Raw genomic sequence first — 12,690 nt, forward strand, 5'->3', positions numbered from 1 at the left:
TGGGGAAAGACAAAAATGCCAAATATGAGAAAAACTTCAAATATGAAAATTTTAAGCCAGGAATCATTCACATCTTCGTACCATCAATTGTTATCAAAAGTAGTTATTTGGATGAATCACGTGTTCTACCTATGAGGTGCCAAATGGGTGCCAACTAACCTAAATCTTGCCAGGAAATCTCGGAAACAGTTTCACATTCATAACATTCAATAGCTGCCGATTTTGAGCCCAATGCATTATGTTGCATGACTTTCAATGCTTTCATCTGCTGTGGCTCCAAATTGGGTCCAGAGCTTTCTGTTGAGGCGACAGTTTGAGTTCCTACGGTCACGGTTACAGTTTCGCTAATAGGCTCAATCTTAATATTTGGAAATGGCTTCGAATTGGCATTGTGATCTTCGCTGCTCATTTTAGCGGCAAATTTTTCCTCCTCTGCGTTGAGCACATTTGTGATTGAATTCGACTTGTTGGGGGCTCTTTCCATTCTTTGCCTACGGGATATGGAAGATTTGGTGTGTACTTTGGTATTCTCCTGAAAGAAAGAACTCAATTCATCTTGCAGTTCCAATTTTTATTACAGTCAGGTCCATTTCAGTCCACATTCCACGGCTCAAACGTACATTTTAGTCTTCTGTAGACAACAGTGGCAAACATTGTCACATGGACACACATAAATCGTGCTCTACTCCATGATACAGCTATATATAAGCTGACAAGGGACAATAGTGATGAAAAATGAATCCAGTATGTCGTCAATATTTGAACTCAATCGCTGCTCATCCCAAAGAACGTGGAACTTATTTCGCCCGATAACTGTTACCATGTCCTACCTTGAGTTGATTGCTTCCATTGTACAACCTTGAGCTCCTCCTCAGCCCACCAGGCGCATTGGATGGTGGTGCTCCTTGGAGTGGAGTGACGGACACATTGGAGATACTGCTACTGTTGTTAGTTTGTTGACTCGTAACTAGCCCCCCATTCACACTACCTGTTGCAGTTGCCACTGAAATACTCTCACATTGTTCCCAGAAGACACCACTTATACTATATTGGCATTTTATTAAATACCATAAAACAAAATCAGACAAATTGCTTAAAATTGAGTCAATCAAGAAATCTTAATATGTTGCTACATAACTTTTTAAATTAAAGCTGGCACGTAGCTGTTAGGAGCCAACATAGCTTTGTTGCAGATTGTGAAACTTTTTCTCCATTTCATTAGTGCTCAAACTTCAAATTTAGTGCTCAATGAATATTACCAAACGGTTGTTATTGCCACCGAGAAGTTATCAAACTCCGAGGCGAAGCCGAGGTGTTATGATAACTTCGAGGGCGATAACCACCGTGTTATAATTTTTTTTTTCAATCAACACCTGTTGCGATCATTTCAAAATTGAACACAGTTTTATTGGTTTTTCAATTTTATTTTTTGTGGACAATTACATTTTCAAAGGTAAGTGATTTTTCTTCGGATCTGTTCTTCGTTTTGTCCTCATGCGCCCCCCATACACATGCACACACACACGCAAGGACACGCACGCACACACACACACACACGCATACACACGACACACAAAAACATACAAACGCACCCACTCGCACGCACACACAAACACACACAAATACTTACATACACACACACACTTACAAACACACACACACACACACACACACACACGCACGCCCAAACACACACACACGCACACACACACACACACCACACCACACCACACCACACACAACACACCCACACACACACCACCCACACAACACAGCACAAAATATTTTTTAGACTACAAGTTTATCAAACTGTTTCCATCATTAGACTACGAGGTTTATCACCACTCTTTTATCGCCACTGTTTGTTTAGCTACAGTGGCGATAAAAGAGTGTGATCAATTCGTAGTCTAATGCTGAAGTGTTTTTCCAGTTTTTATCACGTAGACGTAGTGACATAAAAATGGTACCATCAGTGGCAACTCCAATTTTCCCTTATTTGTACGCCTAAATTAAGTAAATATAACCGACTAACGAAAAAGTTTGGCGAGCAACCGGTCAAGCGAAAAATCCCATTAAAAACCACAGGACCATTATAATTGCCACCAACTTCGTTTGAGAGCAATAAAAGATACTTAAGTTACACTGATATGGTTATGTCAAAAAAGCAGCAAATGTTTTGACTGCCATGTTTTTCTGTGTAACTTGATTCCAATATTGAAAAAACAAGACAAAAAGCTGCTATATATTTAGACTGGAATGCGAAACGGAAAGCAGGGCGGTCCAGAATTTTTGCTGAAATTGAAGCAAGGAGGCTCGGTACTGTGCGTTTGCACATAATGTTTCCATCCCTTCCTCAAAGTTTTGGCATAACTGTGTACTAAACGAAACCGGGACAGGAACCTTTCAAATTAGCGAAGAGTAGCTCATGTTTTGTAATTTGATGGACTTCGAAAGAATGACAAGCATGCATACCAGTGATGTTAACACCAAGGAAGTATTTTTCTCCAATTCATTTGATAAGACAAACATACCCGTCAGATTGCCAGAAAATAGACAGCATTGATTCCCCTAACAAAAATGGGATAGGAACAAAAAAACAATGAAAAAGATTGATTGTTGTACAAAACCAATATTAAAGTGCAAACTATATAGATTGCATTTCGCATTTAGACATAGTCCTGTCTCTTAATCAGCGGATACAAAGAGTAATAGAGCATTGGAGCAATAGAGCATTGGAGCATATCGTTTTCCGATAAAGAATCTGTTCATTTCAGATTGATTTGCTGAGCAATTGTAGTTTAAAAGCACTTTGGACAGAATGAGCGAAGAATGAAACTAGCCTAGAGAAGACGCAGATTTAATGCAAAATGTCAAAAAAGCGGCAATTGAGTTAAAGCGAAACAAATATGTATTTGACGAAGTAGAATATCAAAAAATTGGAGCGCTATTGCTATAATGGCCAGCTGAGAAGATGAGGGCGGCCATTAAAAAATTAAATGATAAAAATGTTTGGTTCAAAAATGATATCAACTCTAATGCGATTCCTCATATGAAAAACACATTTTAGAGAAACATCTATGCAAACTGTCGTACATTGAGCTATGTGAGAGGACAACAGAAAGAGTTACAATAGCGTGCAAAACTAAAACAAAATAAAACAAAATTTTTATAGGAATAAAATGATAAAGTCATAAACATAGCCGGCAGATTGCCGGAATAGCTGCGAAAGAATAGACCTGCGTGCCATATAATAGAGATAGAAACAGATACGGATCTAAATTGAAAAAAAATCGACGCCGCTCAAAAAACTAGGCTAAAAAACATTCAGCGATAAATTAGTAAAGCTTGTTAAAATTCATTCCACAGACGCCTCTTATTAGGGACCTTTACTGCACATATGAGTTCCTTTGACCTTAAACAAATTCAAATAAAACTCAAGTTTTAAAGTGCAAAAGTTATTGAGTGAGGTAAGTCACGTATGATCAAAATCTAATCACGCAAATAACCTAAAAACTTTCGCTAAAGCTAGTGAGAAATGACGTCACGCGCGCAAATGCCGTTAGTGAGAGGAAGAAGTCATTCAGAAAATTTGACTTTCAGCTTTGCTGTGTGAACAAATGTAAAACAAAAAAAGAGCATCAGACGACGAAACAAAAAAAAAACCAAGAGCACCGCAATATAGCTACGCTCAGCTTACAGCTTCGCAGCTATAAAAACAAAAACTATATACAGTGAATATTGAATAGGTTTGTTTATGTCTTATTGTAAAATCATTGGGACTTTTAAATGATCAGACTAAGGAACAAGAAACATAAACCGACTAATAACGGATGAATTGCTCTCGAATGACAGTCCGGGGCATTTAATTAGCGTGGATGAAGTGGGGTTGTAAAAAGCGCTGACCCAACAGGGTGTCGAAGCCCGACCTCTAGGACAATAGTCCAATATCTTAACCACTAAGCTACAAATGCTTTGACTCTGGCAAGCTCACTATCTCTATTATAATTGCAAGTTGATAAACAGCAACTTAGATCGCTCAAAAATGAAGAACTCAAGCGTGAAAAAGTCGGTGAAGAAATCAAAGAATGTTCTCGAACAAAACCGAAAAACAGTAAAGCGAAAAATTTACTTACAAAAACATGTTTACAATAATTGCTTCAAACTTCTTTCGAGAGCAATTAAAAATAAATTAAAAATAAAAAGCCTTAAATCTTAAAAGACTTAAAACTTGGTAGGAATCAAAGCGTATTTTACAAGACTACATGGTGATAAAGTCATACAATACAAAAGCTACCGATTGGAAACATTAAAAAGATTTCCAGTTATCATTTAGAAAAAACAATGGCACCTGTCAATAATGACAATAAATTTGCAGATGAAAAATTAACTAATGCACGTCAAAAATTAAAAAACATAGCCGGCAGATTGCCGGCACAGCTGCATTTTAGACTTACGTGCAATACGTAAAATAAAAACAGAAAGAGATAAAGATACAAGTTGAAAACGTTATTGGCGCCGCAAATGCGTTCCTTTGATCTTAAATTACTTAAAACATACCCGGCAGATTGCCGGAAAATAGCCGCCGTTGATTCCAATGAGCATGATTGGGATTGAAAGAATAGAAGATATCGAAAAAAAAAGATTTTTGTACAAAAACATTTTTAAGTTCGATTTATTTTGATGGCATTTCGTAGTTGAACATATTTCTGTTTCTTAGAGAGAGGCTACAGGGGCTACTATCAATACCAATAAGCATTAGAGATGGTAACTAAGACTTATAGGAACGACGTTCAAATAGCGGGCATCTAAAATTGGGCTTTATGGGTTTATCCCATTTCTATTTCTGACTTCAATTTTAATACCGACTCTGTTCATTTTGAATTGCTTTGCTAAGCAACTGATGTTTAAAATCACTTTTAGCATAATGAGAGAAGAGAGAAAATAGCCTAGAGAAGTCAAAAAGATTTCACGCAAAATGCTGAAAAAGCGGCAAAATGTTAAAGCGAAAAAAAGTTCGACGAAGTAAAAAAAATAGGAGCGCTATAATAGTCGGCTGAGAAGAAGAGGGCGGCTATTAATTAAACTGATGTCAATTTATCAATTGAGGTAAGTCGCGTACGATCAAAATTTAATCACGAATGACCTAAAAACGAAAAAAAACGTCACACGACGAAAAAACTACAGCCGGAAAAATCACTGACCTAATGCACATCCTACAATATATTAAATATTTCGAAACACAATAATATGAGAAAAGTAAACGAAAAAAAACTGATTTAGTATCTGATAAAACTTAATTTAAATCGACTCCAAAAAATTATTGTCAAAAGATCTCTTATTACAGGTAGTTTGCAACAGAACGATTAAAAATTGGCAGACTATCCAACAAAAAGTTTCAATAAAAGAGAAAACCGCGGAGAAGGAACGGAGATGACGAGGAACAAAATCGAAAAAAATATTATTCTCTATAAAATTTTCTAACAAATTCTCCAAAGAATGAGAAAATGCAAATGCACCTTCGCTAACATTACTGTTAGAAAATTGTTTCTAACATTTTTTTTACTGGGATAAACACTCACCCAAAATACGGCAGAGAAAAATTAAACTGCAATTAAAAAAATGCAAATAACAAAAAATCAGAGGAAATAAAAATGTGCAATGTTTATTGCAACAAAAAATTTCATGTCTAGACTTCAAGTAACTTGATAGTATCAAAACTTATAAAATAGCTTTTAATTAAGGTCCCTACACCGACAGAATAACTAAATCCAACCTCAACACTTCAGAAATGCTATAAGAAATTCAAGAAAACAAACATAGACGGCGGATTGCCGGAATAGCTGCGAAAGAATAGACCTGCGTGCAATATAATAGAAATAGAAACAGATACAGATCTAAATTGAAAGAAAAATCGACGCCGCTCAAAAAACTAGGCTAAAAATCATTCAGCGATAAATTAATAAAGCTTGTTAAAATTCATTACGCAGAAGCTTCTTATTAGGGACCTTTACTGCACAAATGAGTTCTTTTGACCTTAAACAAATTCAAATTAAACTTAAGTTTTAAAGTGCAAAAGTCATTTTATTGAGTGAGGTAAGTCACGTATGATCAAAATCTAATCACGCCAATAACCTAAAAAACTTTTGCAAAAGCGAGTGAGAAATGACGTCACGAGCGCAAATGCCGTTAGTGAGAGGAAGAAGTCATTCAGAAAATTTGACTTTTTCAGCTTTGCTGTGTGAACAAATGTAAAACAAAAAAAGAGCATCAGACGACGAAACAAAAAAAAACCAAGAGCACCGCAATATAGATTCGCTCAGCTTACAGCTTGGCAGCTATAAAAACTGCTAAAAAGATTCAAACAATGCAAAATCGTAAAAAAAACAAGGCAAAAATAGCTGAAAATTGAATATAAAAGTGTAGTAGTTGATTCAGAGCGTTTGAAATGATTCCAGATGCACTATTACTAGTTTAGATAACTTAGAGAAACACTTTTTAATGAAAAATTGGGAAGTTAAAGATAAACTGCTTTGAGAACAAAAACATAACCGGCAGATTGCCGAAAAATAGCCGCCGTTAATTCCAATAAGAATGATTGGGATTGAAAGATTAGACATTAAAAAAAAAAGATTTTTGTACAAAAACATTTTTTAAGTCCAATTTATTTTGATGGCATTTCGCAGTTGAACACACTTCTGTTTCTTAGAGAGAGGCTACAGGGGCTACTATAATACCAATAAGCATTAGAGAGAGGTAACATACTTATAGGAACTACGTTCAAATAGCGGGCATCTAAAATCGGGCTTTATGGGTTTATCCCGTTTCTATTTCTGACTTCAATTTATACACTGACTCTGTTCATTTTGAATTGCTTTGCTGAGCAACTGATGTTCAAAGTCACTTTTAGCAGAATGAGAGAAGAGACAAACTAGCCTAGAGAAGTCAAAAAGATTTCACGCAAAATGTTGAAAAAGCGGCAAAATGAGGTAAAGCGAAACATTTTTTTGTTTGACGAAGTAAAAAAAAAAATAGGAGCGCTATAATAGCCGGCTGAGAAGATGAGGGCGGCTATTAAAACGTAATATTCTCGCTTTCACTCAAAAAACGACCTGAACAGAACACCGCTCTCTCTTCTCTTTGCTCTTCAGTTCGTTTGGCCTTATGACCTCAACACTTAATTTTAAGCGCTGCATCCTTTTTTAAATACACTCCAAAAATATCAAACATAGCTGGCAGATTGCCAGAGAATAGCCGCAATAGCTTCGTAGATCTGCAGTCTCAAAAATAAATAAAAAACACAGACAAAAATTTACTTTTTTCATTAAAGGATGAGATGTTTTATTTAGATTAGGGATCTGTATAAGTTCTTGCTGCTTCTATCAGCTGCTCTTGAATTACCTTATTTAGAGTAACACACACTCACTTGAGCTTATCTCTTTGAATTAGAGTCTAAAGACAAGTCAATTTCATGGTGCGTTAGTCATTTTTGAGAGTGAGGTAAGTCACGCGTGACCAAAAACCTAATCACGCGAACAAAATTGCATGAACGAATGAACAAAAAGGAGATTGTGACGTCATTCGGTCGTAGCAAACATTTTGACGAAGAAATAAAAAAAACATAGCGGGACGAGTCCTGACCTACAATTCAAAGAACTTTCATTGACTAAACAAAAAAACTAGACCTAGAGCGGACTACGAGTGAATTGGGATAACCAATTCTAAAAAAAATCAGATAAAAAATCGAAGAAAATCAATGTCAAAATGGCGCTAGCGAGAACAGAAAACCACTAAAGAGAAAAGTAAATTTGATTTTAACAAAAAACTAGGCCTAGAATGAACTATTAAAGGATTGGGAAAACCATTTAGAAAAAAATCCAATCCGAAAAATTGAAAAAAAAACAGTATAAACCAAAGTGAAATTACCGCATGTGAACAAAAAACCACTAGAACGCGGATTTTTGTTCAAACACCGTTTTTTCACTCTGCTTTAAAACTTGAGCAAAACATTTCACGCCACAAAACCACTCGCTTTTTCAGCTCCATTTCCTGTTTCGGCGTGACCAAAATCATTACTCCAATTTGACTTCTAAAATCATGAAAATGTGTGAAAACATCTTAAAAAATACAATCGCTGTGCGGCTATTAATAAAGAGACGCTCTACAATACTCCTCTTCGAGTGGTAAAAAACTACGATTACCGCAATATAGATCCGCTCAGCTTACAGCTTCGCAGCTATAAACATACCCGGCAGATTGCCGGAAAATAGCCGCCGTTGATTCCAATAAGCATGATTCGGATTGACAGAATAGAAGATTTTGAAAAAAAAAGATTTTTGTACAAAAACATTTTTTAAGTCCGATTTAATTTGATGGCATTTCGTAGTTGAACATAACGTACTTCTGTTTCTTAGAGAGGCTACATTTGGGCTACTATCAATACCAATAAGCATTAGAGATGGCAACTAAGACTTATAGGAACGACGTTCAAATAGCGGGCATCTAAAATTGGGCTTTATGGGTTTATCCCATTTCTATTTCTGACTTCAATTTTAATACCGACTCTGTTCATTTTGAATTGCTTTGCTAAGCAACTGATGTTTAAAATCACTTTTAGCATAATGAGAGAAGAGAGAAGCTAGCCTAGAGAAGTCAAAAAGATTTCACGCAAAATGTTGAAAAGGCGGCAAATGAGGTAAAGCGAAACATTTTTTTATTCGACGAAGTAAAAAAAAATAGGAGCGCTATAATAGCCGGCTGAGAAGATGAGGCGGCTATTAATTAACTGAGATCTTATAGACAGATAGCGTAAATCCAGAAACCATCAGCTGCCCATCTACCTTCGACTGGAAATTTTCAAACTTTTAACTAGTCTCTTTTCTGTTCTCATTTCGACTTCGCAGTGACTAAAACCACAACTACAAATTGACTCCTAATTGACATCAAAAGGTTGAAAAAAAAACTGCGATCAGACTTCTCAAAAAGACAGCACCGCGATGTAATTCGAAGTTTTCGTTTCTTAAAACGTCCATAAACTATATCACTCACCCAAAGCTGAAGATTTCACGTTATTAGCACCAGCAACTGGTTTGTGAGGATTGACTGGAGGTTTAGTGTCGGGGGTAGAATTGTTACTACTTGTAGGTGTACTTCTGGTAGAGTTCAATGGATGCTGTGTGTTGGTATTGCTGTTTGTGGGGGCTAATGGCACAGTTGCGTGTGGCACACCACTGCCTCCTTGAGGCACTCCACTTCTCTGATTCTGGTTTGAAAGAGACACTAGAGCCTTGTCCACAGGCAGTCGTTTGCTGTGTTTTCCCTTCAGTCAAATAGCACATTAATAATTCCCGCCAAAATTTGATATAACGGGCCAAAACAAGCCATAACGCGAGAAAAGAAATGATGACGAAATTTAGCATCAAAATTGTTGCCACTCTTCTTCACATAGCTACATTTTTCAGTCAAAAACCCGCTGCATAAATCACATTTTCAAATTTACGCAACCAATTTGAAATGTTAACCCGATGACCACACTAAATTTTGAAACAAAAAAGCCAGATTAGACAGGGCTAATTTACTTGCGTAAAAAATGTCGAAGCAAAAGTGAGACGAAATTCCTATTTGTAGAAAACTGACCTTGAATCTGGGGGGTGCTTTAGGCGACTGTATCATGACCAGGTCTTCTGGGGTCTCATAGGCGTCCGGTTGGAAGTTAGCCGGCGTGTCCCTTAAACATCATTGCAGTCTATTTCTAGATCATGTGAACAGGCATGAAGGCACATCAGATCACTTTCGTATTCTTTTTAAATCAAGCTTTCAAAAACCCTCCAACCGGAGAAGATACTACCCCATAAATGATTTCCCATTGAGGTGTATTTCCGTTTCGTTCAGATAGATTATTTGATCTAACGAGAAAGCCAGCAAAAATAATTATCATTTACTCTAATTCACCCTACTTGAACTTTAAACAATGAGAAAAAGAGCTTGGAAACCGAGAAAAGTTCTAGCTTGAAACCCAGTCCCTAGAACATACCCGGTAGATTGCCGGAAAATAGCCGCCGTTGATTCCCATATCTCTAATGGGATTGAAAGAAAAGAACATAACCGATTAACTTCGGGCGAATTGCTCTCAAACGACCGGCGAGCGGTTGGCTCCCAGCTAGCCTCAAGGCACTACCTCTTTATCCCATTTCTGAAGACGAAAGTCAAATAGGTCAGACGAAAAATCGGCCGAGTGAAAAATTGCATAAAAGACAAACAGGATTAATATATTTGCCACAATTTGCTTTTGAGAGCAATTAACAATGGTTTCCTAAAAAGTGCCTGTTAGATCATTTATGATAAAAACTATTTCAACTATAACTCATTGATAATGAGGATCAGAGATGATGAAATTACGCTACATAACAGCAGCTGAGTGCGGCATAAACAGAGAGAGAGAGAGAGAGAGAGAGAGAGAGAGAGAGAGAGTGGGAGAGAGAGAGAGAGAGAGAGATAAAACGTGAACGAGAAAGAGAAGGAAAGGGACCCTAACCGAAAGAGAGAGAAAGAGACAGGAATATCTTCCATGATTGGATTCGACACTGCAACTTCTTGTTTTTTTTAACCTTGTTAATAAATAAATCATATAGAAAATGACTGAAAAACGCAAAATTAAAGAAAACTTTTCAACTTCGCAATATAAAAATTCAAAACCATTTTTTGTCTCGAAAGTTCTGTCAAGAAGCCCATCTGCAAGACTTGAAAAAATTTGTTGGCCAGTAACGGTCGTTAAAGAAAAGCAAAAATATTCAAAAATTTGCAAATTTTAACAAAATCTTTCAATAATTCAAGACATTAAAATTTTAAGAACAAATTCATTGTCTCAAAAGACTATCCTCTATCCCCGTTTCAAGCCTGAAATAGTTTCACAGGCTCATAAAGATTCATACACTTGGAACATAAAAATTTTCCAAAAAATTGAAAGTTTAAATTTTATCCAAAAATTACTAAAACTGGAGTAATAAAAATGTTGATCACCATCCCATTAACTCTAGAAACTATGCAGCAGCTTATTATCAAACCCTGGAGGAGGTCCCAGGGCCTCTGTTGCCGGAAAAAAATCAAAAACATCAAAACAAAAATTGCAAATTTGCGATATTAAATTTGTGATATTAAAATCTTGAAGAACATTCCAATTAATCTATAGACTATGAAGTAATATATTATCAAACCCTAGAGGAAGTTCCGTGGCCCTTGAGGCTAGAAAAACCTAAAAAATGACAATATTCGAAAAGTTTCAAAAAAATTGCCAGTTTTACAAAAAAAATTGCTAAAACTTTTAATATTAAAAAGTTGAAAATTAATCCATGACAAACAAAAAATTTCCAGTAACTTATTATCAAACTCTAACAGAGGTTTTCTGACCCTTGAGGCTCAAAAAATCGGGAAAAAATGGCAAAAAATATCAAAAATATGCTAAAATTCGTGATGTTAAAATCTTGCAAGACATTCTATTTAATCTAGAAATTATTCAGTAACCTATTTTCAAAGACTAGAGGAGGTTCCTTGGCTCTTGAGGCTGAAAAATTGTGAACAAACAAAAAATTTCAAAAAGACTTGAAAAAAAGCAAGTTTTATCAAAAAATTGCTAAAATTTGTGACATTAAAAAGCTAAAAAACTATTCCATGGCCATTGAAAATTTGTCAGTAACTTATTATCGAACCCCTTAGGATGTTTCCTGGCCCTTAAGGACAAAAAATATTTGAAAAAAAAAAATTTGAAAAAAAATTGCACGTTTTTTCAAAAATTTGCTAAAATTCTTGATGTTAAATGTTGAAACCATTCCATTACAACTAGAAACAATGCAGTAACATATTATAGAACCCTAGAGGAGTTTCTTCGACACCTAGGGCTGATAAAACTCAAAAAATGTCAAAAATTTTCAAAAGGCTTGAAAAAAATTGCAAAATAGTAAAAGTTCGCGTTTTTAGCAAGCGGTTGTTCGTCAGTAGCTAGCGACGGGAGGGGGGAGGGGGGTCACTGGGGGTTGATTGGGGGTATCACTGGGGTGGTCGGCGCATTAGCGCTGTGGGGGGCAAGAGGGGGCTACAGTGGGGGGTGTCTTCAACCTCTAAGAACCGCCCTTCACACCATAAGTATAAGTACAAGTCTCCAAAAGAGTTTGAGCTGAAACAGAGCTGAAAGGCTCTAAGAGCACTTAATGCCCGCTGGGCACTAACTGTTTATCTCGTTTTTCAGGACGAAAAGTCGAAAGCGTCAGACGAAAAATCGGTCAAGCGAAAAATCGCATAAAAAAGACCGACAGGACTAAAATAATTGCTACAAACTTCGTTTGAGAGCAATTAAAAATATCAACAAAAAATGATTTTTGTATAAAACAATTTTAGGTGCAATTTATTCTGATGTCATTTCGTAATTGAACAAACTCCTGTCTCTCAGTGAGGAGTTACGGGGTCTAGTATCAAAACCAATAAGCATTATAGATAGTAGCTAAAACTTATGAGAACAAAGTTCAAGTACCGGGCATCTAAAAATGGGCTTTATGGGTTTATCACGTTTCTATTTGACTTTGATTTTTTTATACTGACTCTCTTCATTTTGAATTGCTTTGCTGAGCAGCTGCTGTTTAAAAGGACTTTGAGCAGAATGACGGAAGAGCGAAACTAGCCTAGAGAAGTCAAAAAGATTTC

At 36.2% G+C, this 12,690-nt stretch overlaps 1 protein-coding gene across 2 annotated transcripts in view; it reads right to left on the bottom strand.

Moving 5' to 3' along the window:
* LOC142349520 (cell division cycle protein 27 homolog) overlaps positions 1-12,690 on the bottom strand; it is a 167,297-nt gene that overhangs the window by 69,592 nt on the left and 85,015 nt on the right. The window contains exons 8-11 of one of the 2 annotated variants that reach the window (XM_075401138.1): positions 9,634-9,724; positions 9,046-9,316; positions 831-988; positions 160-532 (exon numbers count right to left, since the gene is read on the bottom strand). In XM_075401138.1, coding sequence (XP_075257253.1) covers positions 160-532; positions 831-988; positions 9,046-9,316; positions 9,634-9,724 — 893 coding nt within the window. Of the gene's footprint in view, positions 1-159; positions 533-830; positions 1,004-9,045; positions 9,317-9,633; positions 9,725-12,690 lie in introns of both variants that reach the window. The other variant, XM_075401137.1, reaches the window with a different exon arrangement.

The sequence above is a fragment of the Convolutriloba macropyga genome, chromosome 11 (assembly GCF_964194025.1).
Source record: "Convolutriloba macropyga chromosome 11, txConMacr16.3, whole genome shotgun sequence".
NCBI classification, from domain to species: Eukaryota; Metazoa; Xenacoelomorpha; order Acoela; family Convolutidae; genus Convolutriloba; species Convolutriloba macropyga.